We start from the raw sequence: 21043 nt of genomic DNA, 5'->3' as shown, positions 1-21043 counted from the left end.
CCCCCCTCCCCCCCTCCCCTAGGGAAAAAAAATGTGTGCTACTTGTGTATTCCGAGCACAGTCAAGGGAGCACCAGCCTCCCTCGTGCAGGACACCTTTTGTTTGCTTCTCCTAAAGACACTGTTTATTCTCCCCATGCTTCCCTACTGTGTGCTCATCTGCTCCACTTTCCAAATCATCCCACCAGACTCCCATGCCTCACACCTCTCTCGCTCTCTTCCTCTCATCCGCCCTGTCAATCAACAATTGTGTTCCGTCACTTCCCTAAACCGAGCCAATGAGCTGGCCTCCCACTTGAGAGGAATGACTGACAGCTCTGCAGCGTTGGCAGCATCCTTCCACAGAGGTGGTGAAAACAGGAAAAAAAAAAACAAAAAACGGCTGGATGAAAAGATAAACTTGAAAACTGGAAAATAAATGAATAGATAATACTACTGGCATACAGGTCACAACATTAGGTACCCTTGCACAATTTAATGAGATTAAGGAGACACCGAATAAAGACTGCAGCAATATAGGCTGCAATTTTATCAACAGGACCGCAAACGACAACCGAAAATAAATGTATTAAAACTGAACATCATGACATTTATGCTGAAATAATTTATCATGGCAGCACGCGGGACATGTGGTTTGCACATCTGTCTCTTCATGCTGACGTTCGGGTTCAGCTTCCAGCTCCCTTCCGCTTTCCAAATACATGTCGGTCGATGTTAGTTTGAGTGAAAACTCTAACTTCTACTGACGGATGTTTGTCAATATGCGCTTTGCGATTGCCTGACGACCGGGCCAATATTTTCCCCGTCTCTCGCCCCACGACAATCGGGGAAAGGCCCCAGCTCACCTGCAACCTGGCAGTCGAAAAATTGAATGGCTGGATAGATTAACAAAAAAAAAAAAAAGTTACATTTTACAATGTCTTTTTTTTTGTGTTTGCACGAATCAAATTGCTCCTGCATGATTATGATATTGAAAAAAAATCCATTTCCTTTGCTTTATCCTTCAGGATCTCATAGAAAACTCTAACTTGTACTGACGGATGTTTGTCAATATGCGCTTTGCGATTGCCTGACGACCGGGCCAAGATTTTCCCCGCCTCTCGCCCCACGACAATCGGTGAAAGGCCCCAGCTCACCTGCAACCTGGCAGTCGAAAAATTGGATGGCTGGATGGATAAACAAAAAAAAAAAAGTTACATTTTACAATATCTTTTTTTTGGGTTTGCACGAATCAAATTGCTCCTGCATGATTCTGATATTGAAAAAAAAAATCTATTTCCTTTGCTTTATCCTTCAGGATCTCATACTGTTGCCCCAAAAATTAATTGCCAGCCATAACTGAGGAAGTGAAGGATTTATAACATTTTGTCCCCCTGCACTTTTTCCTCCCAACAAAACAAAATAAGCCTCGACATAAATCTGTTACGGTGATATTGATCAAATAATAAAATGAGTGCATTTCCCAACATCATGGAGCCAAGGGCAGTAAGGTGTTACTGGTAAACACACATTCCGTAAAAAAAGGTAAAAATATGGCCGCAGATGTAACTGATTGGAGCGCTGGAGGACTTTTTTGGATTTTTCACAAATAAAAATATTTTTACTCTATTAAAAAGAAGGTTACTAGTCTGTGGAGGAGGATTTGAAACTGTGTTTGCTTTCCCCATTCACAAATTAAAAGCTTTGATTTGCTCCAATGACGAAAAATCACTTCAACCTTGTCTTCTTCCTTGCGGAATTCTTTGTCTCCGAATCTCTTGCACGGCGTGCGGCATTGTTTGTGCTAATTAGCCTCAAACCGAGTAAGCCGTAAGAGTTTGTTCTGTGAGACCTAAAATAAAATGGAATTAGCCACGAAAAACAAAGTAGAATGCAAATCTGTTTTGCTTGTTAGATTCATGAAAAAAAATCAGTCTCTGAATTTAGCCCAGCAGAATGGCAGATTTAACAAGGTATTAAACGTGTCCATTTTGCATACCTAGGTTTAATGATAGCAGTTGCGCAATTGTGCATCACGACATGCCATCCTTTCCTTCCGCTAAAGCTTGACAGTAGTGATTCGTGCAACCCACCACTACATTGAGCTTGCGGGCGTTTTCAGGGCAGAGGGCCAAAAATGGATATGACACCTGCTAAACTATGAGAACAGGATTCTATTCAGGGCATTTTAAAGAAGAAGCGAGAAAGGCAAAGGAGCTGACATGAAATGTGCGCCAAGATTGCCGAGATGGGGGAGGAGCATCACTCACAGCCCTCTGACTGATTGCAGCAGCAGGAGGCCCAGGGATGACTTGTTGAAAGCATTTTTAAAATCACATTTTTCAAAACCTTCTTTTATCGGTAATTTTAGTTTAGCTTTTATTTCTTTATTTTGCTTTGAAATGTTGAACTCTTTTGTTTGTAAATGCTTTTAAATGTTGCACTTTCAATTGTGTGAAGCACATTGAGTTACCTTGTGCATGATATGCGCAATATAAATCTCTTTTGTTTGTAAATGCTTTTAAATGTTGCACTTTTCAATTGTGTGACGCACATTGAGTTACCTTGTGCATGATATGCGCAAAATAAATTGAGCTGCCTTGCCTTGCTTAGCCTTCAGGCATCCTCAAATGTTCGCACGCCATATGGCACTCGTGAAAACAAAGTAATGCATACTGTCTACTGGCAAAGACGAACCTTAAGAGCCCCTGGCATGAGGGCGAGACATTTTTTGCATGTCACAATGAACTCACTCGCTTTGGACGTTGTCCGCCGACTGGTCTGACATGCTTGACTCTGTTTTCACTGACCACCGTCGAGGGAACACTCTTAAAAGTAAGACACTTGTATCAGCGCCTGGCAGGTGTAAACCACCATGTCCTCTCTGACACAAGTCCCCAAACATTCACTGGCCGAGAAGTGTCTTCGTGACGACAACGCTGTCAAAAAGAGACCTGCGAGTCCGGTGGGTATCGGCACCTTGGCAGGCTGTCCACCTCCACTATGTTGATCTGAATGGGATGAGACCGGAGGGGTCACAGTCTCTTTCCCTGTTCTTTAGACACTGTGTCAATCAGTTGTGAGTGTCACACACCAACAGCACTTGGAATCGCATCCAACACAGGGCGACGACGATTCAGCCGATACAAATCGAAGAGTGCACATTCTGAAGAGATTTAAAAATAGAACAAAGAGCTCAATATTGTAGTTGCCCATTGGCTCAGGATGACAGATGCGCTTTTTGTTTGTGGACTGGTTGCTAAGCTACCAAACAGGAAGTAGCCTGGTGCATTTTTCCTGCCGGTTTGTACGCTAAGTAAATACAACAAGAGGAAAAGCCAAGGAAGAGTCTAAAAAGTTAAAATGTTAACACAATTAACAAAGGCTTTAAACTGGCAACAGTTTGACCCTGGTAAGATTATTTAAATTTCCGTCACTTCTGAAAGGGAAAATGTCAAATCGCATCCAGAACGGATTTTGTTGGCCCTCTGAGCTTCCGCTCTAGATTCAAATGTTAAGAAATACTTTCATCTTATTTCATTATATTTAGGTAAAAGACTTCTCAGTTCGGAACATTGGACTTTTTTTTTTTTCCAGCAGGACGCTCAATAATGAGATCACAGAAGGAAAAGCAATAAAGTGCCGACCACGGCCTGGTCTACTTTTCATCCAATCACATTTCTCTGGTTTCATTCCCCGTTTTGCTAACAGCCCCAAGTGGAAATATTGGCATTGTATCTCAGAAGTGCAAGCGATACGCTGTGAAGTATTAGCCTGCATTATAACTCATCTCTTTAGCATTTCTGAGCGAGCTGCAATTCCGGTAATCAACACGATGCAAGCTGCAAGATGCTGCCGTGTATTCGGTAAAACAGCACTAAACTCCAGTTTTACCGCTGCCTTGATTTCAATTAATGTACTGAACCATGGTAATAGTAAAGCTCTGTGATTTACAGGTGAAATGGATGCTTTTGTGCCCACGCATCTTTTATTCATGCCGGCGTGGCTTGCAAGAGCCATCTCGGAATTACATCTTTAATGGTCATTGATCCACTCCACCTCACTCTGTGGGTTCTTGCCGCTACAAATGTAGTCCAGACACCGAGGCGTGCGACGCTGATGAAAACCTATTTTATTTATTTCTTTTCGAAGCTCGAAAAAAATCGATGTCACTAACCGTCTAGTCGTCATTGACGCGACTACCCACTCAAGGACAATGACTAGTCGCGACGATTTCTAAAAGGTTACGCAGCCATTACTGCGCCCCGAAAAAGCGAGCAAAGCTGGCACGAGGCAACCACCGCAGCACTTTGTCCTTGACGAACAACTTTGACAATAGAACAACGATGTGACTGCGAGCGGTTTGAAATCAAATCTGTTTTTCTCCTCCGAGCCCCCCGTAGGAATAGAGCTATCACATATCGCCACCAAGCAATAACCTCCACTGTTCAGGTCACGCGGTATGATAATACTCATCCGATTGCCAACATCGCCGCCCCTATTTGGAATAAATATTCATTTCATGTGCACTCCCCCAGTTCACTGGTGTGTAAACAAGTGCTACATTGCACTGGAACGGGTACGGGTCTCTCTGGGTCTTGGTGTATAACTGAGATAGAAATATATCATTACTTGTTGGGGACTGAAGGGACAAAGAAGAGGGCGAAATCGGAATATTGGATTTTTGCGCCGCGGCGCACACAAACGTCACATGCAGACTATCTGCTCAATCTGTCTATTGTGTTGGTGGACACACGTACACACAAAGGCATACACTTAGCATAGGCTGTCTAGTAAATGAATGCCACTGGGTGATGGACTGCTCCGCTGGCCGTGTTGCTAATAGAATCGTTGCTATTCCCAAAGATCCCACAACAATATGTCAGAATTGTCATTTACGATATTCCTGCCATCAGGTGACTTCGCACAGTGAACACGTCCCACTTGTCACCGTGATGAACACACCCCCTCTCCCACCCCCGCTCCGAGTGGACAAATATCCATCGAGAATGTTCATTGTGACTGTATATTAATCATTGATGATCTTTCATGTTTATGTATTTTGTCATTTTCAACGCGGCTCCATTGAAGGTCATCGTATTCAATGGCGGAAGAATAATCTACCGTCCTATTGGCTCTGCCGGTTTTACTCGTCACGTTTAAATGTAAACATTTATTTGCACAGGTATTGCTATCTCTCACGCAGTCTTGACTGTCGGTGTCCGATCAATAATTAACGCCTGCGTAGCTAGCGGTAAAAACTATTTGCTGAAGAAGTGTCATTCATGGTATGACAAAGATGCAACAGCGAGAAGTCAAATCTCATGCGGCGCCGCTTAAAACTAATATATTAGTGGGGGAAAGCGGCAAATGTGGAAATCAATGTTTTATTCCACTGTGTAGAAAAAAAAATAGGGCGAGAGTTTGGAATGACTTATTTATGTTGCATCTCGTCAACACAGCGGAACCTCAAAGGTTTTTTCCCCTTTCGACATTTTTTAAAATGATTTGTTCTCTGGTCTTAAAATTTTCATTTGAATTCCAATGATATAACAAGTACTGTATGACATCGTAGAGGCTGCGCTCTAAGTGAAAAGGAGACCAAACAGAGTCAATATCATCTCCTGAACATAAGTCATTAAAAGGAAATATGCGGTGCTGTTTGCTAAAAACTGTGCAGAAAACAAGCATTGATTTGATCCTATCTGCCGGCTTATCTAGACCCCGGGAAGCCCCGGCTGCCAGATAGCGGGGCTGAGCTGTCGCAGCTTAAGCTCGGCGAGAGAGGCGGTGTGATGGCAGACGCCCAACGTGGGCTGAAACATCACCCCGATCGAATTTGACGAGTCCAATAGCGGAGCCGACAGCAATCTTCTAATCTGACGTTTGTATGAAGTCTCAAGGTGCTCTCTGTTGGGAAGGGGGGTGGGGGGGGGGCAATTTATTTTACCAGGACAAAAAACGCCTACAAGATACGGATGCGCCTGTTTTTGTTCTCCTAATGAAAACGGCCTCCTGTTTTGAAAGCTTTGAAAAAGTGTTTTGGCGCGGGTCGCGAAGGCAGCAGATGACACATTCACACACAGGCGAGGCGACGGTTGTCGCGAACTAGAATATATTAATACAAAATAGTTTGAAGAAGATCGAGGAGAAATGATGCTCACGTGCAACATTACAGCAATAGATAATAGCTTCTGACCTTCTTTGCGAAGCACCGAGAAGATTTCAGAGAGTGTCTCTGCATTTGTTAACCTTTGGTGGTAATTTAAGAGGAAATGATGACCCTGGATGTGTTTCCATTTTTTTTTTTAAATTGGGATTTCCTTTTTTTGCTGAGTTGGGAACGTTGAAATCACCAAACGCAGGTTCGAAAAGTGAATGCAAATGTTTTTCTCAAATCATGCCTCTCCTTCAAATAAACCAGAGTCCCCCCTTTCTCAAATAGATACTTGCCTTTTCCCGTGACAGGGTGGCGCAACGAACTAGATGGGATGCAGATCCCACAAAGGCAGATTCAGACAAATGACAATGCAACAAGGTTTATTTATAGAAAAAAAAGACAAAGCGTAAACAGAAATCGCTGTCAAGAACCTGACAGTTTGTTATCATGACGGGTTGTGCTTCATATTTACTTAATATGATTTATTATACCTGTAACATTGTCAGAGAATTCAAAATTCAAGAACATAATAAAAAAATAATTTAGCCCTTTTTTTTTTCATTTAAAATGCTTTTGCCACGATAAAAAAAAAAAAAAATGGCCGTCATCCTATTTTTTATATGAAATCCGACTGAATTATCAATAACAACGCTAATTTAAATGAGCATTAAGGTTACCGACGATGTTTGTTTCCAGGCCAGGCTGTTTAATTGAATGGAAATGCGTAATGACGTTTGCTGGAAGCCAACATTGATCTGATGCAATCTCCTTGCTTATCTGAACCCTGGGAGGCCCGCGGTCGAGGCGGCAGGCTAAGCCGAAGCTGGAGGGGCGAAGAAACACCAAAGTGGCAGACAGCGGCAGGGAGACAAAGATCTCTCGTGGCAACCGACTACCAACGGCCTCATCGTCTACAACGTGCGGGCGGCATTGTTTTGACACGTCGGAAAAACGGGGCAAACCCTCTCGAGGGTGCGCATGACGTACATCTGCGCTTGACTGTGATAAGAAGCGACAACCGCCGCGGCCGCTGAACGCGGCAACCAAAGTGTCGTTACGTGGGATGAGAAAAGACATTTGGATCGAAACCGCCGCGGCCGCTGAACGCGGCAACCAAAGTGTCATTTGGATCGAGATTCGGTCCAACTCAAAGACTTCATTTCGTCACTTCATATACATACTCGGATGAATTTACTCTGTCACAACAGAACTAGAAATCAGGACAATGACTCCCATGATCACTGTGTCAAGATGCAATTATGAGTGAGTGGTGGAAAAAAAACCCAACAAATTATGACATGCTTTCATTTTCATTCGGCGACAAACAATAACTTGTATGGAAATACACAATATAATATTCAGGGTTCGCCTTATGTGCCAGTAGAGGCCAAGCCCCCACGAAGCATCCCCGAGCTGGCATAAAGCCCCCGAAAGCACACCTGAGATGCGATAAAGCCCCCGCAAAGTGTACCAGAGTCCCATAATGACAGTTTATTTCCAGTGCTTCACACTGAGGATTTTACTCTACGCATGCATTCTGAAAGCAGTGGTGCTCAACTATTGTAATCCAGGGACACGCATTTTCCTATCGCTGCAAAGTCGGCGACCCACTTTCTAGAAGTGAAGAACAATAAAGTAAAATGTCATCTTTATATAATGCCAACATTACCTTTTTTTTTTTTTAACTTCTCTGTCCACGACCGACCATACCAGGACCCACTTTTGGATCCAGACAAACACCAGATGAGAATGACTTTTCTCAAGTAAAATTAAGAATACAATTTAAAAATACGCACAATGGGTGAAAGGTAAAATAAGCCAAATTCATGACCACTTTTCAGCCACTCCGGTCAAATTTAAGACATTTTATTCACGAGGCCAATATAGACTCTATTATATCCCAACTTTTTTTCCCGGTAATGGTGGTGAATACATTCCAGAATGACCCACACGAGGTTCAAATTGGCAAAATAGAGTCCCTCAAAAATGCTTTGACCCCACCCACATGCTTTATACACATTGAAGCACCACTGAATGATCGTTTGCGGCTCTACTTACTTCGATCTCTGTTGAAATGCAAAACACCGATTGTAAAATCGTAAACAATTTCCAAAGAAAAATGGGTTTGCAACATTTTTTCCCCCCATTCTTAAAGGATTACGTGCTATTTTGGAATATTTAATAGAAGCCTTTGTAAGGTTTCTTCGACAACCCACCTTTACGTAGTGCTTTCATAAACTGTATACCGGTAGTATAAAATGCTCTCAAATGAAAAAGAAATCGAGATGGCTGGACATGTAGCTGCAGAAAAGTTGCCTACCTTTGACCTCCTTTTCATTTCGGAACCAGCGCAAGTCGGCGGCAGGTTTGCTGCCGTGAGTCATGCAGGTCAGAGTGATGTGATCGCCCTCCAAGGCGGGCTTCATCAGGCCCTCGATCTCTGGCTTCTCCGGCACGCCTGAAGGATGGAGATGAAATCACACACAGCGCTCTGACCTCATGAAGGAATAAACACAATCATGCCTTGAGACACTGTACATCAAGTCCGGTTTGTTTTCTGTGAGCTGTCGATACAAGCGCCAGTGCTGAAAAGCAATGCGAGTGGGGAATCGGGGAGGGAGCGCCCATGGTTAAAGATGAGGACATTTTTTAAAAGCAATCCTTTCTTTATTTATCTATTATTTATTTATTTATTTTTATTTCGAGGCGGGTGCCCTCGGTGGAGCATCGCATTCATCGTGCAGCACTGAGGTCGGCCGGATGAGATGCGGCATAAATAACAGCAAGAGGACAATGCCCCTTTTAGTGTCACGCAGCGCCACATTTTGCCAGTTGAATAGTCGTTTCCACAGAGCAGAGATAACAAATGTCTTTGTCGTGTTGCTGCTCCGTGTGCATCAAAGTAGAATTTATTTAAATGCTTATTGTTACAATCCATGCTAATTTGATCTAGCCTGTCTATGGCGTTTCACAACATGTATTAGCATTGAGCTAGCTGGCATTCATTCGACAATTACAATTTAAACACAAATAAAATGTATTGAAACAACATTGAAATACAATGACAACGTTTGGTTGAACATTTTGGCGTTTAAATACCCAAATGAACTCATCTTTACGGAAAACTTCCACTGGGAGTGGCAACGAAACAGCTTGAAGCGAGTCGACTTGTGAGGAAGAGAGTGAGAACAGGTGGCAAAATATACTTTAAAAGTATGTGGGAAGTGTAAAAACATGTTTTCTGATCTGCTCTCGCTACACCGCCGAATTTCACCTAGCGCAGGTGGCTCTGGAATGCATGGCGTTAAACATGTTTCAATTTAATTGGCCACAATGTAGTCGTTGAAGCCTGAAAAAAGATTTTTTTTTTTGTAAGTCGCCTTGTGATTGACTGGCAGTCAGTCATGGGTGTACACTACCTCATGGTGTCAAATATAATGATATATTGTGACATATTTGATATATAGTTTATACTTATAGGTTGTCAGTCCCACCACTAGCTTTAATGCACCTCTTTCCGACTGTACTGACTGCTTTGAGTGCATCTCCCTTTGTCAGCCTGAAGCACAGAGATTGAAAGCGGTGTCAGTCAGTAACACTGAGTCAGTCTGGCCTTGCCTGTCTCATCTATAGGCTTCTTATAGGCTGCTATCGTCCTTGAGAGTTGCTCTTTGTTTTGTGAGCTTCTCTTCTGGAATTTACTTCTTAGATTCACAATACGGTGTGGCGCGTCAAACGCAACAGTGTGATGATACAAATTTAACGCTAGGACAGATTATTTTTCCATTCTCAATTGTAAGGAGTTCAATTTGTGTCCTGGGAAAAATAAATTGGGTTTGACCTTAGAGGTTGCACATGTGAAATCTTTGTTTCTACGCATGGGTCTGTAACCATAGAAATCGCTCCGATACTACAACACTCGATACCAACGTATTCTGTCCTCTGAGCATGCGGTCTGCAGTTTGGCAGCTCTCAAAAAGCTCTTCAAAAAGGCGTAAATAACGTGTTTGCTTTTCAGCAGTTGAGGTTTGAGATAAAATGAAGACAACGTAAAAACAATTATACATGCTAACGTTGAACCAAACGCTTAGCCTTGCATGCAAACAGGCCAAGAAAGAGCATCAATGTCTCAAAAACCTGAACAAACATTCAAACACAATCAGATTCTAAAACTGATGCGTAAATCCTCACTTAAACCAGATTGAACTATTTTCTGTTCACCCTGACCTCAGTCATTTGAAGTGGTGTTTTGTTTTTTTTTTTTCCCACATCCACCCACTGTCCTAAAACATCGGTGTGCACCATTAACTATTGCTCAGTGTGGCCCCCCCAAAATAAATAAATAAATATTTTGCTCTGTATCCCCACTGAGCAATCCTATTTAATTTCCGTAATTCTCGGAATGCTTGTTAACAAAGAGAGACAGCTAATGGGCCTGGAGTGCACAAGCACATCTATTAACATTAGCAAAAACTAATTGGCGAGATAATAAGGCGAGTGGCGAGAAATGAGACAATGTTTGTGCAGGACGATGATCACAAACATTAGTAAAATGGTGTGGCGTGTTTGTTTGTGTGTGTGTGTGTGTGTGTGTGGGGGGGGGGTGGTAGGGAAGTGCGCATCCCATTTTTAGGCATACTAAATGTGTTTGTCCTATTAGCAAAACAAACACAGGCAGGAAGTGTCAAAGCCAAACAAACGGTTTCGGTCATTACAGAGCGTTTAGTTTTGAACTTGAATTTTTACAAACAACATTTGCATTTTGTAGGGTTATGCATTTTGCTCCACCTGCCAATCAACAAGGATGACATCAGGCTTGTTTGCAAGTCAGGGTAAATACCATTGATTTCTTTTCCAGGCTCATGGTTGGTTGTTCTGACAAACATCCTCTTGCGTTGATGTTTTGTCAAACATCGCGAGAGCTAATATTTGGACATTTTTGTGTTGTTCAATAAAAGGACTCTTGAAAATGTCAATGCTCAATTGACCGAACTCAAAGATGGAATGGGTCACACTTGTCCATTCCTACTCTAGATAATGTTACTGGTATTTTTTAAATTGGTGCAAAAGACGGCGTTACCTCAAAATTACTCCATAAAACCAGTGATTTGAATACGTTTCTACATTCAACCACAACAACAACAAAAAATGCAGACAGCCAAAATCTTTATATTATACGTAACCAGACAGTAAGCATACATTTTGTCACTTTTAGGCTATGCTAGCGTATAAACATGTCTTGTTTTAAATATATTGAATGCATAAAAACAATTATTTAATAAATATTTTTGTTGCTGACATTTTTTTGTGAAAAAAAATCCAGAGAATGTAAGGATGAGCTTGAACTCACCAAGGACTGTCAGGTAGGCTTTGGCGGTTTTGACGGGCATGGTAAAAAGAGAACAGGTGTACATCCCCTCGTCAGACAGCGTGACATCATGGATGCTGATGGTCAACTCCGACCACGAAGCGCGGATCAGCTCGATCCTGTTGTCCCTCAAAGCTGGACGCAGACACAAAAAGAGACACGGTTACTCCATCTTGTGTTATCGTCATTTCAGTTGAGGACTGACAGTGGACCCAAAATACAATGAAAGCACAACTTCAACCTCGGTTTTGCAATGCGGGCCATTACAACCCCAGCAAAACTCAAATGGGTAATTAGATGTGGCCTAAAATTTATGCACAGTTCTGTACATATTCTAAAATCTAATCAAACGTGAGCACAAAACTGCAGGCAAGGAAAGTTGTACACCGTCTTGCCGACCTCTTTGCACAGACTTTTACTTATATGAAGATGCCATCCTCCAAAAGACATCAATGGAAATCAATAGAGCAATAAGAGGCTGTGAAAGAGCCCTAATGAAACTTTGGCAACATGAGGGAACTGAAATGGATTGGCTGAAATTAGACAGTTTGTTGGATGATCTTTTCAACTCGTCAACATACAGGACTTCAAAAATGACCTGGATCAGCGCAAGTGTGAAATACACACCTTGGTTGGGGGGGGAGAAAAACCCCCAACAACAACAAAAAATGAAACACTGCACGTTTTAGCTCGTATTGGCTTCTCACTGTGAAAATCAATGTTAGACAGTCATACATGCTGGAATGAATTCCATCACAAGAAGTTCAATTATGCCCACCCCCAACGCCATTTCGCATTTGTGCTTACTCGTAGCGCATTCGTAGTGTAGTGGTTAACCTAGCTGGAATAGGCTCCGGCTCCTCTGTGACACTGACCAGCTTAAGCTGTGCAGAAAATATCGTCAATGCTCCAGATCCAGATCATTCACTTTATGGTTTAGTCATTTAATTAAGCTCGCAGTGCCGCCGATGTGTTTTGTTCGGCGCTTACAGGCACATAAATGTGGTTAGTTGTCATGCCAAAAAAGCAGCAGGATCACTTTTGCTCGTGAGGGCGGATCGGGCTACATTTAGAAACATCAGAAAAGCATCGTTTGCTTGAATTAGTTCTACATTTGGGCCTCTTTTTGCCATCGTACTTTAGGCGGCATTTGGTTCATTAGATAAACGACGACTCGTCCCGTTCATCACATCTTTTGACGTGTGATATAGTCAAGACTCATTCACAACGGGCAGCCACATCATCATTAACACGTGCGGTCGGCTCAGATCGCTTTCGCTGACTGCACTGCGCCAGACTGAAAGTACAAAAACAACCTTTTTGAAACATTTAATCATTTCAAGTTTAGTAGCCCACAGTCAATGTTACAATAGGAGCGCAAAATGTAACTGAGTTAGCATTAGCATTCTCTGTTCGCATTTTACCTGTGGTTGACGCTAATGACACATCATAGAAGTGAATAGATGATGTTTTAATTTGACTTTTATGTCCCTTTGACTTGGAAAAGGTAATTTTAACAATCCACGTATGCGCAGTGTGATAATAATATGTTGGGTTTTTTTCTGTGGATGAGTGCAGACCTGACATTAAATAGCGAGAAAAGCCTCAAACACAAATCCACAGTCCGCATACGGCGGCGACGGAACGGAGCTGATCAGTGTGAGAAAAAAAAAGAAAAAAAAAGTTTTCTTGTTAGCAAGAAGCTGTGCGAGAAGGTCAGAGATGTCTTGTTTACTTTTAGCATCAGAAGTGGCATTTCTATCTTTGCGGCGGATGTTCAGCACCGCTGATAAATCACCGACACAAAAGGGCGGTGTGCTGTGAATACACGGCGATACACTGACCGAAATTCAACCGCTTCGAAAGGTGTCAACTCGACGCATCTCTAAAATTGTCATGGACACTCTGTTTTGAGTAACACATTTTGTCTAGCAATAATGGGTCATCAACAGGACATTGGTGACTTCGGTATTGATTGATATGCAGGAAATTTTAATGAATCCCCGAATTCCAAGCTGTTTCCACACATTTTGATGGTACTGTGAATCCAAACAGCATTCTGAAAATAACTGTGTTGAACATTAGAGGGCCCTCTGTTTTTGGGATGTACCGGATGCGTACAAAACACTGATCTGCAGTTTGTGTTTTTCCACAATACTTCCCTGTTAAAACCACTACACCCCCCCCCCCCACCCTCCACCTCGAGCGGAGTCCCACACAGGGTATTGTGTGACAGTGCTTTGTTGTGCGTTCACGGGCTGTCAAAGCTCCAACAGACAAGGCCTTTAAAACACAAAACACACACACACACACACACACACACACACACACACACACACACAACAGTATGGGGCTTGATCTTGTGGTTGGCTGCCCAAAATAATGATGGCTGCTCCATTGCGATGGCTATTATCCTCTCATGCACGATGACATCCAGACCACCACACTGTCCAGTGATCCTCCAAATTCACAACACTTAGATTGTGAACCAGACTAGAAAACAGGCAATCATTTCTCTTTTGTTTGTGGCCAAAAGTGGAAAACGACGGAGTGGAAGCGAGCAGAGAAAGCTTTTTTTTTTTTTCCTTCTCTCTCCCAACATTGGCTGCACATCAACCAGGCACCATTAAAAGCAGCAGATGCGTAAAAAAAACAACAACTGTGTGTGTGTGTGTGTGTGTGTGTGTGTGTGTGTGTGTGTGTGCGTGCGTGCGTGCGTGCGTGTGTGTGTGAGTGAATATAGTAGACAATTGTATTGGTATATTAGGATTGCTTTAGCCGGATAGCGTGCATGCATAAGCAAACAGCTTGTAGTCTTAAATTCACTCACTTTCAAGCCATCATGTTTGCACATTCATCCAACAACCTTTTCCTCCCCTTGCCCTTTCCTCTCATCCCCGCCGTCCCGTCCGCCCGCCTTCATCTCTCCGGGGAGCGCATGTATCCGTATAGAACCCTGGCAGGTGTTTGCTCATTCAGCTGACACAGTTTTATAATGAGAAAAGTGCAAATTTCTGAATATACATTCAGGCTGCCGACGTCTGGAAGCGACCGCTCTCTTTTTCTTGTCAACAACTCATCAGGGGGGACTTGACTCCCTCGGCCATGGACGGTGGCGGCGTGCATGCGAAAAGAGCGAGTGAGGGCGGGAGACTGATGCCAACGGAACGGAATGTTTATTGAATAATGTAAAGTCTGCATCTCAAGACGCTTCTCAGCCTTTTCCGAGGCAACGTGACAGAGGTTGTAACAATGTAAAAAAAAAAAAAAAAAAAGATATGGACAATGCTCCATTGAATAATTGGCCTGTAGAGATTTTTTTTTTCTACCAGTGACAGTTCAATGGGAACCGACATCGCACCCACTAGGTAGGTTCCTCCTTAGAAGTGGGGCAGTGTGATAGCTCAGGTCTGGCGATCCTGTGGACGTTTTGTTGGTTCATTTAGACATTCAAATACTGTAGTACTTTAAAAAAAAAAAAAACACTGTTGGCCGCAAACTAAGTATTATGACTCATTTGTTTTTTATTTGTTTCTATGCCGACCAGTCAAACCACGGTGCAAAAAATGGGGACTGCTGATCTACGGAAAATTGCACATCAGGCTTGATGCAGTCATCGCTTAATGTCGAGTACACATTGTCAGCTCTCCGCCAAGTGCAAATTGCTGCAAGCGTAACTCGCAGAATTGCGCAAAGAGGAATTCTACGAAACATTGCAGCAGGGTGGCACAAGGGCCAAGAAAGGACGAAATTAGTTCTTGTACAAATCCACAAAATAAAGCATTGGAGAATTACAATGTGGTGCAATTGTATTGCAATGCATTTCATTGTTCGCTCGTCATTCTTCTCACATAAACTCTGAGTCCGTTTTCAGTCGTTGGGTCAAAATTTGTGGTGGGAGTCGTGGGCCTCATTTTAGTTGGTAAGTATTCGTCATTATTCTGCTCTGCCGGTGTTCTCAGAGTCTGATCTGCATTTTTCAGAAATGGGGCACTGGGAAGAGTCCCGTGCTTCCTGGAAAGCAGAAATAAAACTCTGATTAAATGTGTTCGATTTTTTTTCAGCATATTTTTTTCTTCCTGGAATTAATTAATGGGAATGAACGCCTTCAAGTCGGGGCCGTCGTCAAAATATTTTGTTCCAAACCCAAGGTTATCAGCACTTTGTGACAGCAAATTAACGACAAGGTCCTGAATGTTTTGTGATTTCTCCCTACTCTGTAAAAAAATAAGTGGCGGTTGTTTGAAGGACACTTTTGGTGAGACACTTTTATTTAGTTCGTTTTTAAATGGAGTAATAAAACATCTTTTTTTTTTTTTATTGAGGGGATAGTGTGTAGCTGGAGGAGAAGAAAGACAAAAATGTCTCCATTTGGTTGACTGGACATGTATGCTACAATTTAACTCCAATCTCTTCTCAATAACCATTTGAGTCCAGACTACAGATTTGAAAGTTGACTTTCTGTCTCTTATTTGCTTGTTTTTCATTTCAAGGGGCGTCGCCTCAATGCTGTCAATTTTTTATCCATCGAGACATTGAGTTGAATGGAATTCCTTTTGCGTGTCGCAATATAAAACCGTACAATCCTATATTATAATCTGCGATATATCATGAAAAAAAAAATCTGTTGAGACTATATACTGTGAGTTAATATGTATTGTTAAAAAAAAAAAAAAAAAATCAAGAAATAAAATTAAAAAAAAATGCCGGTATCGCTCTTATTTGACTGTTGCCTGGTAAAATCTTTAACAGCAGAGCGTTATGTCGGCAAATAAAAAAAAATAATACATAAATAAAAAGTCCCTTTACGCTGGAGGCTATAACTGAGAAGCGCGGCGGCTCCTCCGCACTGCTCCAAAAGAGAAGAACGCATGTGTGGGCCTTTAAGTTAAAGCTAATTATTTTCATTGGCCTCAAGTATTTTTTTTTCTCGACACTTTGCAAGCACCCTAAGTGGTTGCATCTTCAACTCCTTTTCAATTTGCACTGCTCAAGAAAGTGAAGCGAAGCGGGGTTCTTTGAATTGCCATGCAGACAGACATAAGCCGCAAGAAAAAAAGTCTTTTGTGTCATAAAAGCCGAATCTTATAGACGTGCACGCGGGTGACAGACGGAAAACACGGAGGCAGGTTGTTGAAGGTCAAAGAAAAAGTTTGCTCGTGTCTTTCACAGGCGTTAACTGTGTCTGAAAGCTCTCATAAAATGCCTCCTTAATTCGTCGCCTTTATCCCACAGAGGGCCACATCCCCTTTCCGTTTTCCTCTCTTTTTTTTTTTTTTCCCCGACTCCTCATGTTTTATGATCCTTGTCTTGGAGAAAGGGGACCTGTTAAGGATCTGAAGAGATTTACGATTTACAGGCAAGTTTTTGTTTTTCTATCAGTGCAGACACCTTCATTTTGGGTGTGATATGAAAGGATGCTTCAAAAAGGGCAAAAAAAAAAAAAGAGACAGCTGTCTTGAAAGTTTATCTTTCCTGTTAAGTTTTACAATCTTTTTAATAAGACAAAATATTCTTTGGATTTTTGCTTTTTTTTTTTGCAGAAAACTTTCACAAGCCTATTCCCTAAATTGCTTGGGCACAGATACTGGGAATGCTTCAAAGCTTCCGTCTCTGCGTGCTGGGACGGTTTGGCAGGCAACACACAACACACACGTGCACAGGCGGATGTAAAAGAATCTCACTCGTGCGCCATCACAAACTAAATTGAAACGGGCCAGCCACACGAGTTCCACATTCAGCACATTGGAGCTTAAAAATGAGCACTTGGCCCTCAGCCGCTCACCTGTAACGCTAATCTTAATGTTCGACCGGATTCAATCAGTCAGCAGATGTCCCCGGTGGAAATCGAATTGATTATCCGGCTGCGGTTTTGGGTGGTGATATCAAATCGACGCTTCAAAAAGTCAAACGGAAGACCGCTGAGGTGACTTTGGTCCGTACATTTACTGTAAATAGAGAGTGGAGTAACCCTCATTTGTACATAAGTTAGAGTGTGTGGTGGTCTAACGGTAATTGATGCTAATGCAGCGATAAAGTCTTAAAAATTAGTGCCTTTGCGCATAAAGGTTGGAAAACACTGCATTCGATTGATCATACAACATTTTGTGGCTGGAAATTTGACGGTTTTGCCTCCACGTTGGAGGTTTTCGTTTGAGACAAAAAGCGACGGCGGTCGTGAAGAAGAAAAGACCTGGCCCGGTTGTTAGCGCAGTAAACTGAAGTGTCCGACGAGTACCGGCCTGAATAGGTTCCGCTCCACTAATTAGAAGCACAAAAGTAATTTAACATTGCTTTGAAGGCTGCTCTTTCCAAATTACAAAGCAGTGTGTCAAGGGCGAGACACTTGAAATTGAAAATGCAATTATGAACGTTTGGGAAAGGAAAGAAAGGGGATCGTAAATGACATACTGAATATATGGTCTTAATGCCGTACCTTTGGCCGGCGCTCACGCATGCACAATGAGAGAGCGAAAGATGCCTGCAAATCGTTCCTGGAAAAGTAATTAGACATCGGTTTTCTATGCCGGGGGAGCAATGAAGATATTGTAATTATAGATCATAGAAAAATGTCGCCTTCCGCGAACTGAAGCTATTATCAAGTCCAGAGTTTGACGAAACCAAAAGGGCAATTTGTAAAAAGGATATTGGCCTCTTTTGAGTGGTGTAAAAAGGAGAATCCCACTTGCCCGGCGCTCATCTCTCGCTTGCCGTCGAGGCACAGATTAAGTCCCTCAGTGGTGTCGTGATGGGGAGGACAAAGTGCCTACTTTGGTGCCAATGACTTATTTGAAATTCAAACAAGCCTTTGCAGTCGCCGAAGCGTTCGGCAAGGGCGAGGGAGAAAAGGAGTCTCTCGCATCTGTCTGAGTGTCTTTGATGAACGTCAGCCGCGACATTAAAAACAACGGCGACGGCGAAAGGCGTCCGTGGCAACATCTGCCTTGACGAAAGCAACATGTGGCGGGGCGGCTGACTTTCATGGGGCAAGCGGCAATCTTTGCGCGGCGGTGTCGCGTCGTCGACGGAGGACCAAACCTCGCTTCTTTGATTTCAAGGTCACTTAGTTTGATTTGTCCTCACTGTTGCATCTAATCTTTCTTTTTTTTTTTTCCTTGTGATTTTCTCCTGATTATCTTATCTCTTAGAAAAACGAACAGATAAAGGTTTTTGAATTGTTTGTTCGCAGGATTATGAAAAAAAAAAAACGATGCTTTTTTTTTTTTGTCATGGGATTTTAAAAGGACAAAATCCAATCTTTTGTCGGAGGTGAAAGCAAAGACCGGTGCTCATTTTCACCACGTGCTGACTTGAACTTACATTTTCACACTCATCATGGAATACTTTTTTTTTTTAAATTGCCTCATGTGCGTCACTGACTAGTCAGTAGTCGTTATTTGCAAAAAAAAAAAAAAAAAAACAGGCATCACACTCACTGCTTGACTGAATATGTGGACTTTCAAAAGCAGCTAATTTAAGAAAGTTTTTGTGCGTTTGGTGAAAAGTTCGACTGCTTGTCAAGAATGGAAAATGATAAAGACAAATCTGTTTTTCTTGACGAAAGAAGAGAGTTAAGTTTTCTTTTAGGTTGCCCGGTTCTTACATATATTGTCACAAAAAAAGGATCACTTGGAAGATCAGTTTATGTTCCCTTTTTTTTTTTTTGTCATGGGATTTTAAAAGGACAAAATCCAATCTTTTGTCGGAGGTGAAAGCAAAGACCGGTGCTCATTTTCACCACGTGCTGACTTGAACTTACATTTTCACACTCATCATGGAATACTTTTTTTTTTTAAATTGCCTCATGTGCGTCACTGACTAGTCAGTAGTCGTTATTTGCAAAAAAAAAAAAAAAAAAAACAGGCATCACACTCACTGCTTGACTGAATATGTGGACTTTCAAAAGCAGCTAATTTAAGAAAGTTTTTGTGCGTTTGGTGAAAAGTTCGACTGCTTGTCAAGAATGGAAAATGATAAAGACAAATCTGTTTTTCTTGACGAAAGAAGAGAGTTAAGTTTTCTTTTAGGTTGCCCGGTTCTTACATATATTGTCACAAAAAAAGGATCACTTGGAAGATCAGTTTATGTTCCCTAAAACGGCTGGAAACTGCTTTGAAAATAGCTCGCGGTGAATGACTTCAGGAATTTGAAGGTTCAACTAGATGCCGGCAAAGTCTTGAGCTGTTTTTCCCTCCAAATGAAAATGCCAAAACATTTTTGAAACTTTTTTTTGCTTCACCGTGTAATCCAGTTACTGCTCATTTGTTTGTGAAATGCTTTGCGCCTTGTGATGGAAAGTTGCCGCCTGTCGATGGTTCACTCTTGTGTCTGAACCACTCCCAATTGTTACAAATGGGTCCAAAATTTGGCAACACCGCCTTCCTAAAAACAACAACAACAAAATCCCCCAATTACCACATCACTTACTCCATGCTTTGATGTAGTTTATGCCAAATTCTTATCCAAGCATCCCAGCGCAAATTGAGGCTGCCAGACTAGAAAATGTGTTTTGAAACTTCAATTGTCCAATTTTGGTGCGCCCATGTGAATAGGAGCCACAATTTCCTGTCCTTGGCTGACAGGAAAGACACTAAGCATGGATTTCTGTGGATGCAACTTCAGTTTAGTTTCAGTGCCAGCCATTTTCAGACCCTTCTTTACCCTACCACATGAAAAACATAAAATAAAATAAAAACACAAAACATACCTGAGATTAAATGCCTGGATTAAAAAGGAAAAAAAAAACATGAACAAACATCTTTGGCATTGAATGAGTTAAATCTCACCGCATTAGTAGGCCGTAATAATTTGCTGGGAGCCAAATGTAGCAGGTTTGGGCCTGAACATTCCAGATTGTTAAATTTGCTTAATGTTTGGACATCGAGTGATGGCTGCACAAATATGGATTTACAATTCTGCCGGTAATTCCGTCTAAAAACAGTTTGGAGTGCATCTATATGAAAAATATGATTAGATATCGTTGTGATGAGAAATCCTCACACGTCAACAATTATACGATATCAATTTGCTGAAAGAGTGCCCCGTTCATAATGCCCCCCGCCCCTCCCCTCCCCCCAAAAAAATCTACAACGAAGTAAAGTGTATACAAAAAGACACACCGGGGTTGTGTATTTGAATAAAACTGTGCCCTGCTCCTAATCCTCATCTTCCTCCCAGCAGGCAGAAGCAACATTAATCTGCAAGCGACTGTGCTCACAGCCGTTTGCAGCTCAGACATCTTCTTCGACTGCCGGTGGCACTTTGGAAACACTCAGCATCTCAGCGCGCCCATCAGCATGTGCGTGTGAAATGCCACGTCGAGCAAGACAAACCACCGCCCGGCACACACAAACACACACACCAGGCAAAACCCCCTGGAAAAAAAAAAAAACCCAAAAACCTGCAGTGCAATTCCGAGGTCTCAGTAGTAGCTCTGCTGATAATAGGAGAGTCTTCGGGTGCTTTTTCATTTCCAATCTGGCACCGCTCTGCATCGGAAATGCCACGGAATACACCCCCGAGCTCAACCCCCCCCCC

The 21043-nt window shown here is 42.2% G+C and overlaps 1 protein-coding gene across 4 annotated transcripts in view; it reads right to left on the bottom strand.

The window, feature by feature from the left end:
• cadm2a (cell adhesion molecule 2a) overlaps positions 1 to 21043 on the bottom strand; it is a 166899-nt gene that overhangs the window by 35429 nt on the left and 110427 nt on the right. For all 4 annotated transcript variants that reach the window (XM_019873457.1, XM_019873458.1, XM_019873461.1 and 1 more), the window contains 2 exons: positions 11489 to 11641; positions 8459 to 8596 (listed from right to left, as the gene is read on the bottom strand). In XM_019873457.1, coding sequence (XP_019729016.1) covers positions 8459 to 8596; positions 11489 to 11641 — 291 coding nt within the window. The remainder of the gene's footprint in view (positions 1 to 8458; positions 8597 to 11488; positions 11642 to 21043) is intronic.

The sequence above is a fragment of the Hippocampus comes genome, unplaced genomic scaffold, assembly GCF_001891065.2.
Source record: "Hippocampus comes isolate QL1 unplaced genomic scaffold, H_comes_QL1_v1.1 scaffold59, whole genome shotgun sequence".
Classification (NCBI taxonomy): domain Eukaryota; kingdom Metazoa; phylum Chordata; class Actinopteri; order Syngnathiformes; family Syngnathidae; genus Hippocampus; species Hippocampus comes.
Note: the sequence above shows the minus strand (reverse complement) of the source record. Positions and strands in the feature narration are given on the sequence as shown.